At 40.4% G+C, this 26,610-nt stretch overlaps 1 protein-coding gene across 4 annotated transcripts; it reads left to right on the forward strand.

The window, feature by feature from the left end:
• The first annotated feature begins 75 nt into the window (after window positions 1-75).
• Window positions 76-24,833, forward strand: tnpo1 (transportin 1). Of its 4 annotated transcripts, none has more exons than XM_034238896.1 (25): window positions 76-214; window positions 349-468; window positions 1,929-2,004; window positions 2,548-2,697; window positions 3,444-3,550; window positions 11,538-11,671; window positions 12,265-12,346; window positions 13,393-13,515; window positions 14,168-14,286; window positions 14,651-14,711; window positions 14,879-15,050; window positions 15,212-15,364; window positions 15,469-15,694; window positions 15,817-15,988; window positions 16,288-16,374; window positions 16,472-16,579; window positions 17,014-17,172; window positions 17,263-17,350; window positions 17,754-17,852; window positions 17,990-18,085; window positions 20,092-20,167; window positions 21,025-21,124; window positions 21,211-21,285; window positions 21,526-21,665; window positions 21,789-24,833. In XM_034238896.1, exons 2-24 carry the CDS (start codon window positions 364-366, stop codon window positions 21,631-21,633), a joined length of 2,676 nt encoding a protein of 891 aa, XP_034094787.1. In that variant the 5' UTR covers window positions 76-214; window positions 349-363; the 3' UTR covers window positions 21,634-21,665; window positions 21,789-24,833. The 4 variants fall into 4 exon arrangements, 3 of the variants coding, with proteins under 3 accessions (XP_034094787.1, XP_034094789.1, XP_034094788.1); XM_034238898.1 differs by having other exon boundaries at window positions 17,023-17,172; XM_034238897.1 differs by having other exon boundaries at window positions 107-214; window positions 352-468.
• The last annotated feature ends 1,777 nt before the right edge of the window (window positions 24,834-26,610 follow it).

The following is a 26,610-nucleotide window of genomic DNA, read 5'->3' on the forward strand; positions in this document are numbered from 1 at the left end:
GAACATGTTTTGGCTTAAACCCGTCTAGCACTAGGACCTCGCAGCCGCGTGTCAGCTGATGATGCAGCCAGATATATTGCGTCTGTATGCCCCACAGCTTTTTCAGCTTGTTGCGAAAACGGATGTGGCTCCTGTAACAGGCCCATGTCTGAAAACCCAGACAGACGGTCACTTTTCAACAGAAAGTCAGCTTTACACGGCTCAGTCAAGACAGGTAAGAACATTTGTGTATCTACAACGAGGTTATGTGTCTAAATAACGCACAGTTAACGTGTTATTGTGTTTTATAGGTACGCGTTTAGTGAGGCGTTTGATGACAAATCCTCAATGTTATTTCTTTATCCGCAGCAGCAGTAGAGCAAGATGGAGTGTGAGTGGAAACCAGACGAGCAAGGACTTCAACAAATTCTACAGCTGCTGAAAGAGTCCCAGTCACCAGATACCTCCACACAGAGATCCGTCCAGCAAGTATCCTTCCTCAAGCCAGACATGGATTATAACACATGCTTTGTTACATGTTATAATACTAGCCCGAGTTATTACCGTTATAACAGGTACGCAGGTGCTTACCGGTCGGTGCTTTTTGTCTCCAAGATGATAGAGTCAAAGCAGGCCGTACCGTGCTCAAATGACTGCTGCATGGACAGCTATAACATTGGATATTGATGTACAATGTCAGGCTAATAAAACATTTCGCTATTGTACATTGTACAAGTAAACGTCGCATGTAGGCTCGATACAGCAGCTTTAATCGCCATATACACCGAACAAATAAATGAACAGCCAATGCATGCCCCATTATGGCACTGAGCAAAATGCTGTTAATTCTATGTGATGTTCGATTTACATTTCAATATTGCATATTTTACATGTAAAATATCAAATATTGCATATGTTCAAAGCAAGCAGACAATTATCAGGTTAAATGCACTTGTATTAAAATAATTCTGTTATGATGATGATATTACTGATATTAGAAACATGCCTACATATGGCATCTAAATTATCTGAGGTACAAATAATCACCAGTCTTTAAAATACATATCTGGCTGTTACACTAAAATGTGTACACCAACGTTTTTATGCAAATACCATTGTGTATAAGCAGAGATCATTTGTTTTGTTAAATGCACCGAAAATATACAACTCTCTCATGATAGGACACTGTCAACATTTCAAATAAAATGTAATCAGAATATAAATCATAAATAAGTATACTACTCTGAGAAAACTAACCCGGTCAGTATTACAAAAAGTGAAAAACAAAAAATCTGGAGGCTGTTACATTAATTTAATCTTTCCATGTCTGATTACTGAAAAATCAATTCATGTTTGACAAACGACTGTAATGGCCCACCCAACCAGCCTAATCAGCTAGCATTAGAAATATATATTCACTACAGCTGGGACTGGCCACACGAAGCAGGGAAGCTGTCTGGAAGATGTGTAGTTTAGTAATTACAGCTGTGTAACATTTAAAATGCATTATACATCTTCTGTTGTCACCTTGTAGATTTGATATTAGAGAACATTTAGCACTGCTCCATGCTGCTGGCCCCTGTGTGTCTTGTCTTGTTGCACGCTGATCTTAAATGATTTGCTTACGTAACGCATATATGTACTGCATCATTAACTCATAGACAAGCTGCTGTGAAAGCCCTAAATTCGCCATCTGTCTGGGGACGTCCAGGACTCAGTCACGTCATATGACATATTTATGACCCCCCTCTACAACCATACACCTTCTCCCCCTCACACACCATTATACTGTTTCATTACAACACTTGACTGCTTAACATTTGCTCTTTCTACACATCTTCAGAAGAGAGAGTCCATTATTACTTTGTGACAGTTTGCAGTGATGATGTGCTCTCTCACAGCCTTTTAACATCCATATGTACGGTGTCTTCCTCAACCACTTTTCCCAGAGACTCGAGCAGCTGAACCAGTATCCCGATTTTAACAACTATTTGATATTTGTTCTGACTAAGTTAAAATCGGAAGGTAAGCCCTCTCTTATAATCTCAGTTTCATTTTGCGGTGTGTGTGCTGTGTTCCTAGATCATCTGACGGTACTGGACAGTGTGAACGTCAGACATGTCCATTTTATGTAACTGTTCAGTGACAGGTCTGTTTGGCCATGACTCCGCGACCCGATGGCATCTTTGCCACAGATGATGTGGCGCACAGAATATGGGTCACTCTAATTTTAAACCTAATTCCTGGTAACACTCAACACTTGGCTTGACTGTCTGCACAGTAGAGCACCGAAATGTTAAGTGGTGTTAAGACATTTTAGGATGCTGTAACACTACTGCTCCTAGCTCAGATGCAACACACACATATTATACACCAATTTACAAGGAAAATACATAGTGTAAGTCAATTGTTTCTTTGAAGTAGTTGTTGTTTTCCCTGTTAAAGCAAAGCTGTTTATGTTCCCCTGCTTGGGTTAAGTGAACAATAATATAATGGCAACAATATCCTGTGATCAACTAAATTGTTAGTTTACTATTCAATTATCTGTCTTTCCTCCACCCACACCAGATGAACCGACGCGGTCCCTGAGTGGGCTGATACTGAAGAACAATGTGAAAGCCCACTATCAGAACTTCCCTAATGGCGTGTCTGATTTCATCAAGAGCGAGTGCCTCCAGAACATCGGAGACTCGTCTCCTCTCATCCGGGCCACCGTGGGTACGTTACATCCTCCGCTGAATGGACTGGTTGAGGCTCAATTAAATGATCACTCATCCTAACTCGCATGTTCATATGTACAGCAACAAATATCCTCCCCAGTACTGTAGTGTAGGATTTTTAAAAGCAGCTTTTAGGGATGTATTGTTCTGTGTGATGTTTGGCAGTAGACAAAGCAGGTAAAGAGACCTATTATGGTTGTTGTGGTTTCCCCCTGTCTGAAACGCCTCAAATAGACTCCTTTGTTCCCTGCCGTAAAATAGTGACATCACTATGTAACCCGTGCACTTCTATTGGCTACCGCTCAATCACATTGTATGTGATAGGCTAAGAGACCTAGCGGTTGACCAATCACAACAGACTCTGGTTTCAGACAGAGGGTGAAAAGAGGTGCTGCAGCACAGGCAGTATGAGAAACATAAAGAGCTTTTTGAACATTAAAGCATGGAGACAGCAGAGGCACTAAATAAGAACCTGAAATTGAGCTTATTATCCGGGGATGAAGATTCCTGTTGATAAATATAAGATGTAATTAAAAAAATAAAGGACAGTTTTCATTCACAATGCTAACTGATTGTATATGAAGCCTATCCCTACACATCAAGAAGTGTAATGTGATCTTGAAAGTCTGCATTGATTTTCGCTCATGTTCTTTGTTTTGTTTGTATCATAAGGAAACAGTGTTTGTGCATAAGTTGTTCTTCTGTCACAGCGCTCTAACTAATATGAAATCCTTCACATTACAGGTATCCTCATCACCACCATCGCCTCAAAGGGAGAGCTACAAAACTGGCTGGAGCTTTTACCTAAACTCTGCCTGCTGCTGGATTCTGAGGACTACAACACATGTGAGGTAAGGATAAAAGAGGGAGATGTAGGTCTGAAGGCTGTGGGATTTTCAACTAATCAGACGGGGCCTATAGTAGGTGGTAGCATCTAGAGTGACATTATACTGTACTGAAGAACCATGACAGAAAACATTTCTACTTTCTTTTTGCATCGTATACCTTAACTGTTTTTATAGGTTTACATGTAATGAGAGTGATTTAAAAGCAAGAACTCTGGATTGGATTAATTCGGCAGCAACCTTAATATATTTCTGTATAAATGACTATCTGTTATAGTGTAATCAGAATGAGAGAAACCATTTGCATACATCAGAGGTATTAGATGACATCTGAAATCTTTTGACTACTCAATTAGCATTAAATATGGATTCAAATTCAAAACTGAATGCTGCCGCAGTTATTCATACTTTGCTAATCTACAGTGTACCATCAGGATTTGTCGGCATTCTAAAATAAAACATGTTTGGCAGACTATGTTGCCTACTGAAGCAATTTCATCTGGGGGCATTAAACCTAAACATGATAGTGTTTTTGGTTCAACCAGTATCTATATTTCAGTATATTTGAGAGATTACACTTGGCTTATTTAAGATATTATGGTAAGGTATGTGTTTGTTGTATTAATTGGTGCTGGCGGTACATTTGGTTGCTTAAACATTATTTAGTTATTCTTTTGTCATAGCTGTGTGAGGAGGAAAGAGAGAGACTAAGTGTATGCACATTTGTGATCACACACTCGGGCTATAAGTAGGCATGTCTGGGCACGCAGCGCCGCCTCGCTGTTTATTTGTTTATTTATTTATTGTGGGACGGGAGGAGAGCTGGGTCAGCTGTAAAGCAGCATCTGGAGCATCCTTCTGGCCAGATGAGCTAAAGGCAGCCTCACAGCTGGAGGGGAAGCCACAACCGCAGACTTGGAATCTGCGCCATGGAATCGTTTGTTCTCTTTCTATCCTTTTTACCAGAACCATTTTGACCCCATTTTCTGATTTCGCTAACATCAATACCCAGAATAGCTTTTATAATATGCATATCAGCAAAGTACAATGTGTGTTGTTCTGTTCTTTGCTGCACATGCCATCTTTTTTAGTCCATCCTAATCCAATTCTTTGCATCCTGGAAATACATTGCTTTACGGTACATCAGCTCTTATCACTGCATACAGTAGAAGTGCTTGATGTCCTGAGTTGTTGATCATATCAGTGCTTGTGCAGTGACAACATTGATGTTGGGGGTTAAATGCTCCATGCAACGGCCACTATAATGAGAGTACAGTAGCTAGTAGTGGGTGTTGGATCACCTGATCTGTGTAATGGTGTTGAACCCATGCTTAGGTTCACATGAACTGGTCGTTAATATGCTGTCAGCTGCATGTGCCTCTGACATCAGACTCTATAGGAAAAGGAAGAAACATTATACAGGAGAACACACAGAAAAAAGCTACAACTTAAATGTAAATTCAGCTGTGTCCAAAAGGCAGGAAATAAGTACTAGCTACTCATCACCCCTTACAGCAGCAATGCCATGTATTTGAATGTACCGACTGAATTTGAAGGAAGACTTGTGACAGAAAATGGCTCTCCATGTAGCAGTCAGCCTCCTCTCTTATAAAGCTCATTGAGATGCTGAGATTTAGGTCAGCTATTTACTGCAGAGGATCTTGAAGTGTATGTGTGTACAAGGCTTAACGCTGAACGCGACCAAATGTTGCAACTCCTCATAAGGCTCCCTATAATTTTGAAAAGCAGCTTGGAAAGCTTCTTAGCGTTTGATGTTGAAGATACTTAATTTGGTGCTGGATCAGAAAAAGTGTCTTGTTATCTTGTGATATAAAGTGACAACTATTTATTTAAGAAGATTTTAGTGCATTTGTTTATTTATTATAAAGTTTGGGAAGCTGATATGTTTTGCATTTCCATTTATTTCTTCCTGAAAAAAGCTAAATGAATACATGAAATGTAATAAACTAATAGGCAAACTCACAATTTGCACAATGAATGGTTTGCGGATGCTGATAGCACCATGAATGTGCTTCTTTTGCAATCTGCCCTGTCTCAAGGTCCGATTCACAAAGACATCGCCCTAATGTTGTTACCGGGTGAATAGCCCATCAAGTTTTGCAGCAGAGTGCAATTTGTTCTTTTTTTTGCATCTGATTGTATTATCCACGTGGCAAAATAACATTTGTAAATGCGTTGGATGTGAGGGGTGGGAGTCGGCCTGAGGCAGGATGGGTTGTCAGGAAGGACTTGCTCGAGTGCCACTTCCACAGAAATCTCCTGGAGGAGAGAACAATCGAGGAAAGATACAAATGCAAGCCAAGGATTTAGGAAATGAGGAAGAGGAAAAAAAGAATGAGTTTGTATGATAACCTTAGTGTTTTTTCTCATGTATTTTAAGTGACTTTCTTTTGGGAGCCTTATTGGTTTATTTGTCCTGACACAAACCCCATTGCATCATGTCAGAATGAATTAGTTTGAGCAGACACCCCTGTAGTCTGAATGGGCTTCCGTTGTTAGCAACAGCTCTCTGAAGATGCCAATGAGTCCACTGTAACTGCGTTGTGCAATCAGTGCTGAATTGGAGTGTTCTTGGATCCCATTTGCATCGAAAGAGGCCAATTGTTCACCATATGACTTCTTAAGCACGTGCAAATAGCAAAGGAGACCAATCGGCTTGACACCCTTTTAGGTGTTTTGCGAATTACACCGTTTCTTTTTTTCTCACTTTTGCCGGTGTAGCAAAAAAAGCTGCACAATTATTTTGTGCATTGTCACTAAATTACTACAGTTTATGCTAAGTGTCCTGGAAAATAGAGAATGTATGTCAGATTCAGCAGATCTTGTGACTACACTAGTGTATCCATGTCGTGCCAAACTAACTTTTAAGGTGATGACTGTTGCCATCGTGACCCAGAAATAATCCACACCATTACTGCCACACTTTGATATCTATTTCGGGAGTATGTTTGGTGGCTGCCAGTGTTGGGTTTCAGAGCAGTGTGCACTTAATATAAGCAACGAGGAACATGTTGGCCCTGCGCCATTTGATCAGGAGAACATGTCCTCTGTGTTGTGGATCAACAACAGATCAATGCAAGAGGATCTTCATCACTCTGTGACTGAAATATCCTCACACACAACGGTCTCAAACTGAGCTAATGTCTGCTCATGTACGGGTTGATTGATACCTGATATAATCTAGGTGTGTAGCTGTAAACATTAACAGATATGTTTACTTGGATTATGACATTGTCTTCTTTTAATAATCTTTTAAAAACCTACATGCATTTCTGTAATAAACAGCTAATCAACACGCCTAGGTAATAGCAGCTTCTGCAGCAGTACCATAGGTCTGTTTCTCTGGGTTTCAGAGCAGCAGATGCATTAGGAGCCTCCATGCTGTAGCCCTCTCTCCAGCTCTATAAAAAGACAGGAGCAGGTGTGTTGGACGCCGAGTGTAATGTTGGTGGATGCCTTAATATAGGTTTAGCCTGAGAGCAGTTTTACGGTTGAGATTAATGGCAGTTGGAACGGTGTTGTGTAGATCGAATTTACGTTTTCTCCGGAAAGCAAAACGATTATGTAAAAAAAAGTCGTTGTCACCTCAGCCCTCGAGACATTTGTCACATTTCAGAGCCGAGTCTGAAGGAGCTGGTTTTCTAAAAGCATGCCTCTCTTTTCTCCGGCTGGCTGTCATCTGCATGGCTTACATTCTGGCGTTTAATGACCTTCCACAGCAGGATTTGAAGGGAGGATTACAATTTAGATGCTTCAGCGTAACTGGAATGCTCTGAGGCCACGCCCATTTCTCTGCCCCTCTCCGTCCACTCACGGGCTGTTTCTCAATCTCGAGGATACTGGCTTCCAAGCCAATATTTCAAGGATGCTACGTCATCGAGTGCCGCCGAAGGACTGTTCCAATCTCCAGCATACTTGGAATTCCACCGAGGCCGCGTCCTTTGTGTCACTGTCACTACCCGATCTGCAGCCCTGCCCGATCTGCAGTGCGCATGTGCGAGATGGTCCGCCATATTGGATAACTCCGGACGGTAACCCAAATAGGACACTTGGCGTTTGGCAAATCACAAACAGAAAACTCAAAAAAGCGAGAGAGATGAGTTATTGTTATTACGACGTGACTTCACTATTATTTAACAACTCTTTTTATTGGGTTCTTTTATTTAGGGTTAAGTACATTGTCAGAATAAGTGAGAAATGGATTTAACTTCTGTTAGACAGCCATATGCCATACATTTTTGCACACATTCACAGTAAATATGTATTCAGTATGATAGCTGTCTAACAGAAGTTAAATCCATTTCTCACTTATTCTGACAATGTACTTAACCCCAAATAAAAGAACCCAATAAAAAGAGTTGTTAAATAATAGTGAAGTCACGTCGTAATAACAATAACTCATCTCTCTCTCGAGTTTTCTTTTTGAGCTTTGCTAAAAGCCACTGTGTCAAGTGTCCTACTTGTGTTGCCGTCCGGAGTTATCCAATATGGCGGACCATCTCGCACATGCGCACTGCAGATCGGGCAGAGCTGCAGATCGGGTAGTGACACTTGGGCCGTTTCTCAATCGCGAGGATGCTGGCTTGGTAGTCGCGTACTTCCAAGTCACTTCCTTCAGAAACGAAGCAAGTATTCTTCCAAGCCACGGCTTCGGAAAACGAAGAAGAATGGAACAGGCTAACAAGTGTGCCACTCTCTCTAATGGTTTCAACATAAACTGTACCGAAAATAAATACCTCACGATGTCTATCTAATTATGAACTTGCTTTACTTTCACGGAACACATTTTTGGTGATAACAAATGTAACAAAGTAACATATTTACCAACACATGTTCTACGCCACTACATACTTACATTTAAATGTGTGCTGCGTCGGTTCAGCCATTCTCCGCAAGGGTTTTTGAAATTGGTCTGTGCGCAAAGCATTGTGGGGATTTTAAGGACGCAAAGTCTACCCATGTGCAGCCTCGAAATTTCCCCCAAACCAAGGACGCGACCTCGGTGGAATTCCAAGTATGCTGGAGATTGGAACAGTCCTTCCGTGGCACTCGATGACGTAGCATCCTTGAAATATTGGCTTGGAAGCCAGTATCCTCGAGATTGAGAAACGGCCTTGGGTTGGGGGAAATTTCGAGGCTGCACATGGGTAGACTTCGCGTCCTTAAAATCCCCACAATGCTTTGCACACAGACCAATTTCAAAAACCCTTGCGGAGAATGGCTGAACCGACACAGCACACATTTAAATATAAGTATGTAGTGGCGTAGAACATGTGTTGGTAAATATGTTACTTTGTTACATTTGTTATCACCAAAAATGTGTTCCGTGAAAGTAAAGCAAGTTCATAATTAGATAGACATCGTGAGGTATTTATTTTTGGTACAGTTTATGTTGAAACCGTTAGAGAGAGTGGCACACTTGTTAGCCTGTTCCATTCTTCTTCGTTTTCCGAAGCCGTGGCTTGGAAGCATACTTGCTTTGTTTCTGAAGGAAGTGACTTGGAAGTATACGACTACCAAGTAGTGATGGGAATTCCGGCTCTTCTTGGTGAACCGGATCATTTGGCTCGGCTCACCAAGAAGAGCCGGCTCTTTCGGCTCCCAAACGGCTCTTCAGTTTACCACATATTATACCTTTTTAATTAAATCAAATGTAGCCCTGTTCAGACTAATGATTTATATTTGTACACATATCACTTCAATTATTCAATACATCCTTTGTACTGAAGTATTCAAAAGTAAAAATGACATGTTTAATAAATGATTTGCTGTGGCCAAATGTTTTCATTGCATTTACAGACCCATGTAACTCTCTGATACCACCCAATGAATGCACTGACTTGCTTGTAGAACCACGCTACACAAAGGAGATAGCAACACCTATAAAAACTTAAGCATAGACATGTAAAAAAAGGGGCTACTGTATGGACATTTTAAAATTATATTTAAAGAAAAGGCCCTGACAAAACAGCAGGGCTCTATTTCAGTAACTATTAACTATAGAAAAAAAGACAACAGCTGACATCAAATCTTTGCTGAGCCTAAGGGTAATCATAAATAAATAACATAGTGAAATGAATATCTTGCAATGCTCAGTACAGCAGCATCCAACAGTCTCTAATCATAAAAAACAATACAAATAAATATATTGCAATGCTCATTTGCGACCGACACATCACTACTACCAAGCCAGCATCCTCGAGATTGAGAAACGGCACCGACAGCGTGGCGCCGGTGGGAGCACTCTTCTGTCCGGTTCCACTCATTTTCACGTGGGATGAAGTTATAAGTTATAAGGAAGTTATAATGAAGCTACATTTCAGAATATTATAGTGCAAAGAGCTTAAAGATGATGCTGCATGAATTATTTATTCATTTTAAAAACGACTACTTTAGTATTCTGCTTTGTAGGAAAGCTGGGTTTTATTGTATTTACAAGGCTGTTACGTATTTACGAATACAGGCTGCTATTTTCAGGTTATTTTGTCCAACAACAACAATCAAGATATTGAGTAAAAAGGAATTATAAAATGCAGAAAGGTAGAAAATCTTTGCATTTTAGAAGGGGGCAACATTTTGGGGGATTTCTTCTTGAAAAAATGTGTGGATTAATCAGCGTTGGAAATAGTTGCTGATTCATTTTGACTCAATGGGCTAATAAACAAATAATTTTTGCCAAATTTCAACACTTATCGAACATTCGTTTTTTAACAATTCTTCAATCAGCTAAATCAGGCATCATTAGTTTTTTTTATTATAGTACTATTCAGTTACATCATTTCTACATCTGGTGGTTTCATTTCAAAGCCTATAATACTATCATACCTTCTTTCGTCTCATTAAATGAGAGATGCATAATATCACCCCCAAAAAGCATGCCTATTTATCAAGGTTCAATTGAGTATCATAAGTGAGGTTAACGTCTGTTTGCCCTTGGGTACACTTTGCCTCCTCCTGTCTGTGACCTTGACACAGTCTCCTCCTCATCCCCTCCTCATTATTTCATCCGTTTGGCTCCTGCACATTTTGAGACAATTCTGTATCTGTCATCTGAAAGGAATGCTGACAAGGGAACGGTTTCCATGGAAACCCATTTCAGACACCTTCGGTGTCAATGCTGTTTTTTTTAAGTCTTCTTCTCATGCTGCATTTTTGTGAGAAAGACACTGAAGTCTGCAGCATATTGTGATGCAGGCACTAACCTTCAGTTAGGCAGCCTGTGTGTGGTTGTGTGTGTGTGTGTGGTGTGTGTGTGTGTGTGTGTGTGTGTGTGTGTGTGTGTGTGTGTGGTGTGTGTGTGTGTGTGTGTGTGTGTGTGTGTGTGTGTGTGTGTGTGTGTGTGTGTGTGTGTGTGTGTGTGTGTGTGTGTGTGTGTGTGTGTGTGTGTGTGTGTGGTGTGTGTGTGTGTGTGTGTGTGTGTGTGTGTGTGTGTGTGTGTGTGTGTGTGTGTGTGTGTGTGTGTGTGTGTGTGTGTGTGTGTGTGTGTGTGTGTGTGTGTGTGTGTGTGTGGTGTGTGTGTGTGTGTGTGTGTGTGTGTGTGTGTGTGTGTGTGTGTGTGTGTGTGTGTGTGTGTGTGTGTGTGTGTGTGTGTGTGTGTGTGTGTGTGTGTGTGTGTGTGTGTGTGTGTGTGTGTGTAGCAGAAGGGGATGCATTCTATTGAAGATCATGGATGAGGGAGGAGGATGAACTCATATCTGAGCGCTCCCACTGTGCAAAGCAACATCCTCTATATGCCCCATACCTATGTAAACAGAGATGTTATTACATGTGTTCCCTGCAGGGCCAAAACAACATGAACACATATTAAATGATGTGGAGAATATATTGCAAAATGGTGGTTTCATAATAACAAAAGAAGGTAAACCGAAACTCATTCCACCTCCGCAGACTTTAGCTGCAGTGTAACCTGCCTTGAGGATTGCTGTCTTGACTTTCTTATCAAACTTTTTCCTTTTTTTAATGTTACCTTCAGGGAGCGTTTGGAGCCCTGCAGAAGATCTGTGAGGACTCTGCTGAGATTTTGGACAGTGACCTCCTGGATCGTCCTCTCAACATCATGATCCCCAAGTTCTTGCAGTTTTTTAAGCACAACAGTCCTAAGATTAGGTATCGTATAACTTTGCTAAGTGTAAAGTGAAATCCTATCTAAATCAAACCTGTTCCTATTTAACTAGGTTACGTAGGTAAATGTTGTAATGCTACGTCATTGGTGATATTACATTAGAATACAAATGTACTTTTGTATTGATGATGTATGATCATTTGTTTATTTTCCATATGTTGTGATTTTGTGCTGCTCTGTGATTTTATAATTCCCCAAAATGTTTGTATTTGTTGTATTTACAATCTAAAAATCATTTATTTTGTTCCCCTTCCTATGATTAAGAGTGTTTCTATCTGCCACCTATTTGAACTCATTCTAAATAAATCTACTAATGAGTATGTTTTAAGCAGCAAATACATATCCTCTTGACGGTACATTATTTCTACAAGACAGACTAAAGGTCTCTATAATTTCACGGTTGAAGCCTCAGACTGTAGTAATGCCACAGGCTGTTAAGAAGTGAAGTCTTCCTCATACTTGGAGGTTAAATCAGTGGTGGCAGAGCAGAGAAGAAGACAGGGGGAGCATTCATAGTGTGGGACATGTGAGGAAAGCATGTGTTTGTGTTCACTAAGTGCTGGTTATTGTTTTGCAGGTCTCATGCCATTGCCTGCGTGAATCAGTTCATCATCAGCCGGACTCAGGCTCTCATGCTGCACATCGACCCTTTCATTGAGGCAAGTGACAGTAATGCATCTTTACACTTCGTTGTTATGGATACAAAGATAACCATAAACTTGAACGTAGTATATGGACCCAGAAGGTCTGTCAGGGAGGTGTGTGGCGCAGTGGATAGGGTGTGGATGTTGGGATCAGGGGGTCACAGGTTCAAACCCCACTGCAGTCAGCATGTCGTTGTGTCCCTGGGCAAGACACACCCCAAATTGCTCCTAGTATTGAGTATGTAAGTCGCTTTGGATAAAAGCATCTAACAATTAACATGTCATGTAATGTAATGTCAACAATGAGAATGACCTCCCACCCTTAAGGTCATTAACACAAGCTGCTTTACTGACTGCTCACTGAGGAGTCATCTGGTTTATCCTTAACTAGATGATAGGTTGACTAGCACTTCTATTATTTATTTGATTCATCGATTGAATTGACAAATTGAGTTTCTCAACAAAGAGTAATGCAATAGCACCACTTAAATGTGCTTGGTTCTAGGAAATCAGGCGTTTAGCATTAGATAACAACTTGTTAACTGAAAAAAAGGAAGTCGGCTAAGACCAAAATAAATATTTAGTTGCCTTATCATCTTTAGAAGTCATCCGTTTACTTCTGATTTAGTGTCGTCCCTTTTTAACATTTTCTTTAAAGGATTTATATTCCTAATGTATTTATTTCATTGATGAACATAGTGCATATATCAAATATTGCAGACATCTAATATTTTGCCGAAAGGAAACTTTTGTATCTAATAGTGTAACAAATGACCTATAGACTTGGTGTTTTAATAGCAACCGTCATTTATATACCATCCTTAAATTACAAATGCATACAAAATGCAGAGATAAGATGTTTTGCAGAAACATTTACCTTTGTTAAAATGCTACTTAATGCTACTTAAAATGCTACTTAGCCCAACCCAATTCATATCTATTCCGGAAAGCACTTTGTGTTTCAAATGCTATGCAATTATAAGTATTGTTTGTGGTAGTTATTGCTGTTGCACACCATGGAAAGACGACATTTGACCCTTGACGTTTTTTATCCTCTGTAGAACCTGTTTGCACTGGCGACAGATGAGGAACCGGAGGTGAGGAAGAATGTGTGCAGAGCTTTAGTCATGCTGCTGGAAGTCCGTCTGGACCGCCTCCTGCCACACATGCTCAACATCGTAGAGGTCAGTGAGTCAAGACAAAGACTGAGAATGTGACAAAGGTTTAATAAGGATTAGTCAAACACAGGTAAAAAGATGTAGAATGAATATGTGTGTTTTTTAGTCTGTCGTATCTCTGTGTTGTCTGTGCAGCCAAAACTTGATACAGTTAGTTTCTTAGCGACATCTTTTGATCAGAAACGATTGAAGACACATCAGTGAGCCACACAGTTTCACTGTGGTTCATTCTCTATAATAAGCATAAGCACTGCAGTTTAATTTGAGTTCATTCCAAAAACACTAAGGTTTTAGAAATGCTTGCTCACCAAATCTGCTGCTGAAAATAATCCACAACAAATGCAAGTTTACTCCAGTTTTAGTGAAGTTTGCTTAAAACTACAGTACCCAGCTGCTTTAGGAAATACTTTTAAAAAAAGTATGTATTATTCACAGACATGGCATTAAAGTAAGCAAATATTGAGAGCATAATGCACCGTTGGTTTTGGTCTTTTAATGGGATGTGTTTCTAAAAATATATAGAAAGACAATCTTTTTTGTAATAACTCCTGTAACGCCCTGTGGACGGACATGCTGGTGTTGCGTTGGGATTTTTAGAAGAATATATGAAGTTTTGTTCATATAAAAGTATATAAGATATTTGCTTCATTTACTTTAGTACATGCTACTGAGGACTCAGGACCAAGATGAAAATGTCGCCTTGGAGGCCTGTGAGTTCTGGCTTACTCTGGCAGAGCAGCCTGTGTGTAAGGAAGTGCTGTGTGGACACCTCTCTCAGTAAGAATACTCTCTCTCACACACACACACACACACACACACACACACACACACACACACACACACACACAGGCTGGTTGCCACAATACACAGACTGACACTCGAGTGTTAATATTGGAAGCTGTTGATTCATAGCAACCTTGACAGTTAGCTGGTGAAGACCTTGTACTGGGATGATATTCTTCTTCCTCACATCAAGCCGGCTGATTAAGAGCCCTGACTGTTGACCTCGGCTGTAACATCTGTCAGCACGCTGTCACATTAAAGTGCCCCCACAGCTGGAATCACATGTGACAGATTGCCCTGGTCTCTGACCTATCCTTGCCCTTTGTTCTCATCATGTTTCCTTTGGCCCCTATTCCAGGCTCACTCCGGTGCTTGTCAATGGGATGAAATACTCCGAGATTGACATAATCCTGCTCAAGGTCAGTTTATACAGCCTAATATTTGTAGGTAAGAGGATGAATTGCCCCATGACTCAGGATGACATGCAGTTCAATTAAGTGGTTTATGTGGTGTACAAATACATGTGAGTTTAATACTTTGTACGCAAAGATTTATAGAAGCTGATTTTTTTTTAATTCACTATTAGGGGGACACCGAGGAAGATGAGGCTATTCCCGACAACGAGCAGGACATCAGGCCGCGCTTCCATCGCTCCCGCACAGTCGCCCAGCAGCATGAGGAAGACGGGATCGAGGATGACGACGATGAGGATGATGAGCTGGATGATGATGACGACACCATCTCTGATTGGAACCTGCGTGAGTTCAGAGCCAGTGCCAACATTTCTTTCAAAATGATTAAAAAACCTCCATTTGAATCGTCTTTCGTACAAAGCTAGCTAACAAAATATGAATTGCTTGTCTTCTGTACCTGTGATGTCTGTTTGATGTATGTCCCTCTGCTGTTCACCCAACATTAGGCAAGTGTTCGGCTGCAGCGCTGGACGTGTTGGCCAACGTGTTCAGGGAGGACCTGCTGCAGCCCATCCTGCCCCTCCTCAAAGAGCTGCTCTTCCATCCAGAGTGGGTGGTCAAAGAGTCTGGCATCCTAGTGCTGGGGGCTATAGCTGAAGGTAAGGAGGGATAGAAGAAGTGGGGACAAAACACAAGGTGTAGAATTACCCCAGATTATGGAAAGTGACAGCTTTAAATGACTCTGTTCCTCCCCCGCCTCCAGGCTGTATGCAGGGCATGATCCCGTACCTGCCCGAGCTCATCCCCCATCTGGTCCAGTGTTTGTCTGACAAGAAGGCCCTGGTGCGGTCCATCACCTGCTGGACACTGAGCCGCTATGCCCACTGGGTGGTCAGCCAGCCCCCAGATACTTACCTGAAACCTCTAATGACGGAGCTGCTCAAACGCATTCTGGATAGCAACAAGCGTGTGCAGGAGGCTGCGTGCAGGTGAGCAAGAAGCGCTGATGAAGTCATTTTACACATAAAACAATCTTTCAGGTGTTGGGATGCATCGCATATTTCTTTAAGTACTGCTTGCTGTATGATGTTTTCTTCCCTCTCCTTTTTAGTGCCTTTGCCACTCTGGAGGAAGAGGCTTGCACAGAGCTGGTTCCCTACCTGGCGTTCATCCTCGACACCCTGGTGTTCGCTTTCAGCAAGTACCAGCACAAAAACCTGCTCATTCTTTACGACGCCATAGGCACCCTTGCAGACTCCGTGGGGCACCATCTCAATAAACCGGTATGCAGAACGAAAAAAACTAAACTCAGTTTGACTTCACATTTAAGGTTAATATAGAATTAGCACACACTGACATCACAAATCTTCTTCCTCATTTCTCTTTTGTTGTGCCAGTAGTGGTGAGCATGCTCTCTGGTGTTATAAGATGTATGATCATGCAAAAGTATCAGCACATCTCCCAGGCTTCATAGATTTGTTTGAATGTCTGGGTTTGTGCTTTACCATCTTTTATGATCATGCCCACTCAGAAATGGCATATTCTTTGTGCAAAGCCTAATTGAGTCTGTGTTACTTGATAGGAATACATCCAGATGTTGATGCCTCCACTGATCGCAAAATGGAACCAGCTGAAAGATGAAGACAAAGATCTCTTCCCTTTATTAGAAGTGAGTCGCTGATGCAGATAGTGACTCGTTGTGTCAGTCTCAGTTCTGAGTGTATGAACACACACTGACTTTGTCTCCCCCTGCCTGCCTTCCTCAGTGTCTGTCGTCTGTAGCCACGGCCCTGCAGAGCGGCTTTCTGCCCTACTGCGAGCCTGTGTACCAACGCTGTGTCAACCTGGTGCAGAAGACTCTCGCTCAAGCCATGGTGAGTGTGTATGGCTCCTATTATTTTCTTTATACGCACAGAAAAAGCACATTCAAGGTGCCAGACACCTTTGTTAAACTTAAAGGGATGGTTTGGACGTTTTGAAGTGGGGAAGTATGAGCTTCTTATCCATAGTCAGCAGCTAGTATAACACCCCAAGTATGGAGGAACTGAAGCCAAGCGATGTTCTGCCGCAGGCGTCAAAATATAGAATATTTTCTATTTAAGTATCTAGTTATGATTTTGGATTTCCCATAGTTTTGCCGTATATGCTTATATAGGCTGGTGAAAAAAGGGAGTGAATAGATGCAGCAGTTATAGGCCAACTAGGCCTGAATAAATAAATATACTTGAAAGTCCCTTCCCCAGCGTGTTTTTTGTAGTTGCCCTGATTTAGCATTTTCTGTGAATGTAATGCAACCATTTTTATTCAGCTTTATCAGTCACAGCCGGACCAGTATGAGGCTCCAGACAAAGACTTCATGATCGTGGCTCTGGATCTCCTCAGTGGACTGGCTGAGGGTTTGGGAGGCACCATAGAGGAGCTGGTTGCTCGGAGCAACATCCTCACCCTTATGTACCAGTGCATGCAGGTGAGGGGAGTGAACAACTTGAGCAGCTAATCTGATAAACTGATAAAGTCTCGCATTGTTCACCTTTTGTTTTTCTCTGCAACTCTTCAGGACAAAATGCCAGAAGTGCGTCAGAGTTCTTTTGCTCTGCTAGGGGATTTAACCAAGGCTTGTTTCCAACACGTCAAACCATGCATCGGTATGTTCTCTCAAGATCACTCTTAAAGAGGCCCTATTATGCCTTCTGGGGTTTCCCTTTTCCTGTAGTGTGTTTGTAGGGTTTTATGCATGTAAATGGTCTGCAATGGCTAAAATCACAATCCTAAACACTCAAAGTAGTTGACCAATCAAAACAGAGCCTAACCAGAGCTTACCAATCAGAGCAGACTGAGCTCTGGTTTCAGACAGAGGGTGAAAAGAGGTGCTGCAGCACAGGCAGCATGAGAAGAATAAAGAGCTTTTTGAACATTAGAGCATGGAGACATGTCCCAGTAGAAGCAGAAAATCAAACATGAAAATGAGCATGATAGGGCCCCTTTGAACATTTATTTGGAAATAATGTGTATGTCAGTTGCTAAATGAACTCGCTTTCCTTCTTCCAGCTGATTTTATGCCCATACTGGGTACTAATTTAAACCCAGAATTAATATCAGTGTGCAACAACGCAACATGGGCAATCGGAGAGATATCTATACAAATGGGTGAGTGCCTGAATTTCCTCTACTTACCACAATATATCACAATTTCCTGTGTATATTTTGCTGTCAGAATACAGTCACCTTAGTTAACAGTGAACAGATTTCTTTCCATGGTTTTCTTACTGTTCCTACACCCCCAGGCTCTGAAATGCAGCCGTACATTGCCATGGTGCTGCACCAGCTGGTGGAGATCATTAACAGACCCAACACCCCAAAGACCCTGCTGGAGAACACAGGTACCACTCGGTGGCGGTACTGAGCCAGCCGCCACACACAGGGAGGTGCTCACACACACTCAGTTCCAGCCAGGAATCACAGCACTCTCTAGGGAGCCTGTCCTACCCTTTAATGTCCCTCCAAACAACCCTTCCCAAGCCACGGGCCTTACAGGTTTGGCTGGTTTCTCCAAAGTTAAATATTTCAGATCGTGATTTGCAACCTGGCAGTGTGGCCTGGAAATCGAGATAAAAGAAAGTGAAACCCCGGGCGAGCCCCGGTGTGAAATACTTGAATCCAGCGAGCCTTGTAAGTGCCCAGTCTTGGAAGATACTAATGTGCACACATAGGAGGAGTTATAATACTGAAACAGAAGAAAGGAAGTGTGTGAGTTCACAGCTTTACATAGTTACCTGTTACCGTAGGACAAACATTTTCTGAACACTTAAACAATAACTACTGATTAATGATTGAGAGAACACCTAACCTGAATAAATGACCTATATCATTTCAAAAAGGTTACACTGTGCTCTTGTTTTTACCAGTTCAATTTGAAATGATGATTTAATGAGACCAACAAAAATACATTCAAGGGCGAAGTGTAACCTGTCTAAATTAATACAATTCTAGGGACTCTGTAGATGTGTTCCTGTTTGTTTGCTGTCAGTTTATTTGTTGCTTTTATTTACTGTTCTTTAAATGTGGATGCATATCTGCCAATAGATGTTAAATGTTGTTAGGAATGGCCAATGTTTGATGCAGGATACATGATAATTATAACGGTGTCATGCCCATTGAATGTTTTCATCTGACCCAAGATATCTTTCACCATTTGTTCCCTGTTTCCAATGAGTTCATTGAAAACACAACATGGGCCTAAAGGATATGTAGGGAAGAGGATTAGGGCCAATGAGGAACACATATTGGGATGTGACCAAAAGTTAAAAAAATAAGTTTGGTTCTGACTTTAATCTCAGAATTGGGGGGAAAAAAGGAACATATGAGATTTTCAACAACAACAGAAACAGAAAAAATTAATTCGCACATAATTTTTATTTCCAGAAAAATCATAATAGATAAAAAAAAAACAAGAAATATGTTTCAATTCTGAGATAAAAAGTGTTTTTTTCATCACATCCTAAAAAATGTTTCTCATATGGCCCTAATCCCTCTTCCGTAGATACAAAATTACTCACAAAATCTAAGTTTTCTTATGTCTGTCAGAGATTTTCCAGGTTATCACTGGAGCTAAATTTAAACGACCTCCACCACAGATGTGGCAGAGTGCGTGGTGGCACTTTTCAGTTTATCTCTGATCAGCTTATCCTGCACCGAACTTTATTCTAATGAGCATACCATCTGCTTTCTGCATGTATCATTGGACTGTTCATAAATGCCTGTTTGTTAATGAGAATGTCACATAGTTTTGTGTCTCTTAAACTTAGGTCCTCCCTCCTCTCTGCCTCATAAGAGCCTGCTGTGCTGGATACTAGTCTCCCTCCATGTAGTTGGCTTGGAGTAAACTGTCCTTTTTTCTTTTCGAAAGAACCCAAAAAAACAAACACATTTCTGTTTTGTTATGAACAATTTGTGAGTTTAAGGGAGAAATCTCTGAATCGCTCTTGTTGAAGCCAGTAACATACACATGCTAACTTAGCCAGCTAGCTTGTGTCTTTACATTTTAAATCAAGCTAATGAATTTCAATCACTTTCGATCCATATGATTTGTGGAAGCAGATGCCATTGTTTGCCTTTTTCTATGAATGTCCTGTCAAAGTTGTCAATGTGTTCTCCCTTAAACGTGTTGTATGTTTTTTTTAGAGTGTCATATTTTACATTCCTCCCCGTGATAAAAGGGGCAGTAATAACCGACACCAGTGAAATCTTCTGTTAATTATCATACACAGATTCTGTTGATTTATGTCTCTGAGTTGTTTGTTTTTTCTTTATTTTTCTCCTCCCCCTCCTCATTGCTCATGTCTTGGTTGGCGTTTGGTGGTGTGTAACCGTGATTGCGTTACCTTAGCAATAACAATTGGTCGTCTTGGTTACGTTTGTCCTCAAGAGGTGGCACCCATGCTACAGCAGTTTATAAGACCCTGGTGTGTATTATTCAATCTTTTATTTAATTCATCTCCTCTCTGCTTTCTTCCTCTCTTCTCGTCTGTCTCCTGTCGCTCCCTGTTCTGCTCTGTTCCTCTCCTCACTTTCCTTCTCAAACAAAAGTCTTTTCAGTTTTTATTTGTATTTGATATCAGTTTGTAATCATTGCCAACCATGTGACTAACCCTGTCCTCTTTTAGGTCTTACTTGTGATTTGTTTTTGCCTCAGTAGCACCTTCATGTATTATACATTAATTTGTTTAATTTTTAGTTTTCTGTCATTGTTAACTGTTGCTAACCTAAAAGATGCATGGGATCAGATTTGTCACATGCCTGCTGGTTCAGGAAAAAAATTGGAGAAAGGATGCAGTCTTTGCTGCAGATAGAGCATACAAAATGCTACATTTCCTTTCTAGTAATCACCCAGCTGCATGAGCCTGTCCCAAAAATGACCCAGACCTCCTTTAGACATATTTAAAAAGTAATGTTATTGTTAAGGTGCTATAGATGAGGTTTTGCTGAACACACTGCTCATAGACAAAGGTTATAAGAGATCAAATGAGTTGTTAAAAGTAGAAAAACATGTTTTGTGTGCATGCTTGACTTGTTGTGGTTATCTCTCAGGTCATGATAGACACAAATGTCTCCTCACATACAGTCAATGATATGTTTAAGGATAAAGACAATAATGAGGAAATACCTCAACAGTATATGTGTACTAAGGTTGGAAATAGGCTATATTTGTTTATTTATCTAAAATATAAAGATAGTATATTCATTATAGGTATTTGCATTCATAGTGGCAGTAGTTTTTATTTTGTGAATGTCTGATACATTTGGTCGTCCCTGTTGTCAGGTGCACCTCTCTACGAAATATAAGAGACAATGAGGAGAAAGACTCTGCGTTCAGAGGAATCTGCACTATGATCAGTGTAAATCCAGGAGGTGTAGTGCAGGTAAGGTCCAGAGACACCATTTGATTGTGTTTATTATGTTGTTTCCCTCATTTGAAATGTTGGCTCAACTGTCTTCTCTGGAACAGGACTTTATATTCTTCTGTGACGCAGTGGCCTCCTGGGTAAATCCAAAGGACGATCTAAGAGACATGTTCTACAAGGTAAAAGCTGAACAGTGCCAAAATGTACTAGATAAAATCACAATTTAAATGTATGATCTCATTCCCTCATGAATTAATCATGCACTGAGACCATTTACTCCTGTCTGCCCACCAGTGGTCAAATGGAGGAATTGCAGTATCTACAATTGACGCCAATAATAATCCCATCATGCAGGAGATCTATTTTGAATGCAGCCGTCATTACAACTTGTTTGAACTTCTCCCGGTGTTTACTTTCAGATCCTTCACGGCTTCAAGAACCAGGTGGGCGAGGACAACTGGAGACGCTTCTCAGATCAGTTCCCCCTGCCACTGAAGGAACGCCTGGCAACCTTTTACGGGGTGTAACCGTTTCCACGGCAGCATGCCTCATCACTGGGGTCAGTTTCCTCTCTAATAATGTGCTTTTGCAAAATACATTGAAAATAAAAGTCTTGACGGTGTTTTATTTCAAATGTTGCTGCAGGATGGTGTTCTAATGAGCCTTCTCTTTCTCTGTGCAGGTTACTCACTATGGGAGACAATATAGGGAACCTCTTTTACCCAGGGAACATTTTACCCTTTACTGGGGGGAAGGGTCTGCCTGCTGAGGGGAGGGAAGGGTGCGGACCCTTCCCCGACCTGAAGGACGGGGTGGGAGGGAGGTGGTAGCTGCAGTGCTCGGTGCCCCCATGCACAGGCAAGGGGGGGAAGGGACTGGCAAAACAACCTTATCATGGGAGGAAAATTCATGTTATCACATCTCAATCAGAAATATTGAAATCTATTACCCTTCTTCTTTTTTTCAACAATTAATACAATCTTTTTTACTGTTACCTGAACTGCTGAAAAGAATTGTAAGCAAAACAGGAAGCTCGGTTAAGCATTTGCTCTTTAATGTGGGTACAAAAGTGCAGAGCAGATACACATTTATTATCATGTCAGGTGATGGCATAAGGTCGTTTTAATAACATCTCAATTCTACAAGTTGAGTAGAAGACTGTTCTTTGAAGATTGGAGAAGGTATTTTCTCTTAATACAAGGACAGCTTAAAGCTAATGAATAGCAGCTGATGCTAACAAAGCATCATATTGGACCCGACTCATTTGATAACGCTGCATATCACCAAGAATAAGTTATCACCCTTATAGTTATTAGATTTTTTAAGTATTTCTAATTTTTATCAGGGCAAAAGCTGTCAATTATGGCACTGGAGAGCACAAGGTTTTCTTTAAAAAAGCAGCTTTTCTGGGAATAGGTAGCATGCTTTTATCGTTGTGAAAAGCTGTGGAACATTAGTGGTGTGTGTTGCGTTTCACAGCTGTCATTGCCCTGTGATAAGATTCTTCTTCGACCTTATAATTGATCTATTTACAGTACTTTTGTTTGGTTTTCCTCTGCCAGAGAATTACGACAAACAGATGTAATGTAGCATGACTGGGTTTACACACCAAATTTAAGGAAATGTGTCAAATCTTGGCTGTGATGTAGCGTCTGAGTGAATTTGGTCTTGTGGCGTGAATGTGACATGGACATTCATCAGAAAAGCTTTAGACGCTTCACAATCCTTTATATTGTCTGAACCTCACGAAGGAGAAACACGGAGGAGACAACACATCGACCCGAATCCTGTCTTAGTGATTTATTTTGGCTGTCAGAACCACGCAGTCCATCGAATGAATGTTCAATATGTTAATGTACTGACGTTTTCTTCTTGGTTGTTTGGCTTCTTGTGCTCAAAGCATGATCTTGAGGATGACTGTATAATGTTTTGGGTGGTTGTGTTTTGTGGGGTACTTTCATCTCTTGCATGTTGGTGGCCCCTCACAGCCCAACATAAAGTGGGAAGGGGATAACGGGGAGGGGGAGGGGAGCTTTAATTACAAGTACATAGTAACCATTCATGTATTGCAACACTGGGACTTTTATAACTTCACATCAATGTTGCTGGAGTGTTCTCCCTAAACGTTTACCCCATAGCTGGATGTATAGTTTTGAAATACTGTGAAACTACAACATGTTATCGTCTCTGGTTGTTTTGCGCTGTTATATTTTATAAAAGTGTGTAAGTGTTCAGATAGCCTGAATGTATTCCATGATGGGTTGGAGAGATAGTACGTTTTTCTTTATTTAATTTTTTTGATATGCCCTGCCAGTAATGTTTCCTCTGCTGGCCAGAGTAGTAACTGCAGTATTTTAATCATTCACGATGCACATGACATGCACTTACAATTTAAATGGCAAGTGCTTGAAATGTATGATGTAGCCGAACCCTTCTGAATATGACCTTAGCGTAACGGGATAATGAATTAAGTATTGCTGCTAAAATGTATTTACCTAATGCAATAAGTCATGTAATGGGGTGATGCGCTTTTGAAAGTGTCTTAGATAAACGTTAACATTTTATAACTGATCTCTTAGATTTAACATTAATATAAGGTAACACTGAATACAGGATATAATGCATCATGGAATACAGAGGCAAATACTTGTATGTGCCTCATCATTTTGTGTTTTGAAGTGATTTTGTTTGTCTCATTCCAGCTGTTTGGCATGCAAAAAAGAGGAGTAATCATGGCTTGATGGGGGGTGTGTGTGTGTGTGCATGCGTGTGTGTGTGTGTGCACGGTCCTGGTATTCTGTCATTGAGAGAGTGTAGGTCTTTAAAACACACGCAGAACCATTACTATGCTGTATTTCTGACTTGACTGCTGCTATACATTGTAGTTGTGTTTCACTACTTGAATATGTGTTAACCTCAGGTTGTCTGTGTCCAGTGTTATTTGTTATCATTTCCCCCATGTGTACGCCTTCATGCATCTCCTCTCAACAACTAAAGATTAGTAAATATCTCGCCCTTCATATTAAAGATGGGTAAACAAGCGTGTTAATTGACATTAATCGTATATCTGTGCAACACTGCTAGCTGTCAAATGTGATTACAGTTGCAAAGCAGGGGGAAGAATAAAATGGTTACATACTTCATGTACTTTTGTCAGAAGTGATTGTTATAAGACTATGGTAAATATTTAGTGTAATGTGTACACAATGCCTTGAGAGCAAATACGTTGAGGTTTTGTTGGTGTTTGCATTAGATAAACTGTATCTAAAGGAAGCAGTAACACCTCATTTAAAAGAAAAGAAATAGGTTGACAACTCATAAAGATAATGTTATAAGCATAATTTGCAAACATCAGTTCGACTTTCTATGAAGCTTTACTGAAAATTTGTATTTTATAAAAGCGCCCACCAATATTAAGGAATGTCTGGTCAAAGAACTCCTGTATTCTTATTTAGCCTTTGAACTTGATTAGACTATCTGCCTTCATCTTTTTTGCTAATAAAAGCAAAAACTTGATTTTGATAGACATGATTTGAATTTTCTTTTTTTTAATAAGCTGCTGACATTTTAAAAAAGTAATACTTTTGGGGCCACCAAATATTTTGGATCATGCAAAGAATCTATATTGTACTGTAGTAATTTTGTAATATTTGTAAGATGATATAGTGGATGTGACTGGTTACCATTGCTTGAATCTGTACATTGTTCCAATAAATTGTTTACATTATATGTGTCTGTTTCTTGTATGTTCTCAAAGTGCAGAGCATTCATCTCGCTGCACAAACATGAACAAGAGCAGGGACAAAACACATGTTGATTCATCTGTCAAATTTGTAATAATAGGTGTTTTTTGTATATTATATAGATAACCCTTGTTACAAGGGCAAATATTTAAAATGTGCCCCCCTCTCATTTCTTTAGATACATGTCAGTTATCAATTAGACCAACAACATTAATACATAGGTATTTACTAATTTTTATTTAAAAAGAACAATTTCACCCCCATTTCACATGCATTAAGATAGAAAGCAAACATTTGTGAATAATTTTTTGGGCACCACAAACACTGATTTCCTATTAATTGTCCAAACGCTACACACTATTGTAATAGAAGCTGCGCCAATATGACAATGTAGTGTTGAGAAAGAAACCCAGCACTCAGAAATTGCTCTAATTTCCGGTTGTTTGGGACCCAAAAAGTAGGCCTACCCCCCAATAATTATTTCTTGAACATTTCTTTAGATTATGTTTATTTGGTCTATTCTATGAAAAAAAAACTCTCCAAATATTCCCCCCCCCAAATGGCATCATAGTGCGTACCATAAAGGGTTAACAATGAATGTATGGTTAACTTTTTGATCAACATTTTTTTTAAATTACATTCATAAATATAAAACAACCCATGGTACCACAAATCATCAATCATTGTTTTTATATTTTGTGAGTTTAAAGAAAATGTGTAAAAAATTCCTCGCTGACAAACTACTAAATAACTTAATGCACACCTGCATACAATAAATCGGAATTATTAGAGGATTGAAGAGTAAACTTCACAAGTTGTGTTCACAGCTGGTTGGAAAATGGCTTAATATAATATGATACAATAAACTATGTTATTTCGTATGTATCTGAGCTAGCAACTGTTTATTTTCGCTTTTTATATTACCTACGGTGGCCCTGAAGTGCAAGACACCACAGCATTTCACAAAACGCCACAGCATTTCACAAACACCACAGCATTTCACAAAACGCCACAGCATTTCACATTGGACGGAAAGGGTATTCCTTAGGGATAACACTTCTTGTTTGTGATTGGACAGAGCCAGCCATTCACTGCTGTGATTGGTTGTTTTTGCTGCCAGTCAAGAAATGACGCTTCGTGATTGGCCCAACACATCAGCTGTTAGCTGTTAGCACACACTCAGAGCTCACAGCTCCTCATATCTGTTCAGAAACTGGACAAAATGTCAACATATACAAACCACAGACTGTCTGTGTCATGGTGAATACAGTCGCTGCTTTATTTATGTCTGTATGACGTTGTTGTGAGTGTGGACGGAGCAGCTACAGGTTAGTTTAGTCTGATCGATCCGATTCCGATAGGATTTACATGGAGATACGGCCCGCCCCCTCTCCAGTGTCTTGTTTGAATGACACGAGTAAACACAGAATTAATGCCTTATTGATTCATGGTTTTTAAGGGGCTTATCTCCATGTAAATACTATGGTAGACCACCCAATATTCGCATCGCTCTAATCGCTCGAGTTTCACCGCGGCTGTCAGCTGTGTTTGCTCCTGTCATTCAAACAAGAGGCGCTGAGAGGGGGCGGGGCGTATCTCCATGTAAATTATATGGGAGATACCAACTACAACAACATGAACATATTTGACCGTGATTTAATTGTAATACACGTTTCAAAGTGATGCCGAAGTAACTACATACTGATAACGGTTAGTAAAAACCATGAATTAACGCTTTGACAAGTCTGCAGATAAGACGGC

This window comes from Gymnodraco acuticeps, unplaced genomic scaffold (genome assembly GCF_902827175.1).
Source record: "Gymnodraco acuticeps unplaced genomic scaffold, fGymAcu1.1, whole genome shotgun sequence".
NCBI lineage: Eukaryota > Metazoa > Chordata > Actinopteri > Perciformes > Bathydraconidae > Gymnodraco > Gymnodraco acuticeps.

Excerpts from the sequence above, each read along its gene's own strand:
- tnpo1 (XM_034238896.1), top strand. The coding sequence starts at position 364 with ATGGAGTGTGAGTGGAAACCAGACGAGCAAGGACTTCAACAAATTCTA. Across the intron at positions 3,551-11,537 it reads AGGACTACAACACATGTGAG|GGAGCGTTTGGAGCCCTGCA; the intron begins GTAAGGATAAAA and ends TGTTACCTTCAG. Across the intron at positions 21,286-21,525 it reads TAAGAGACATGTTCTACAAG|ATCCTTCACGGCTTCAAGAA; the intron begins GTAAAAGCTGAA and ends GTTTACTTTCAG.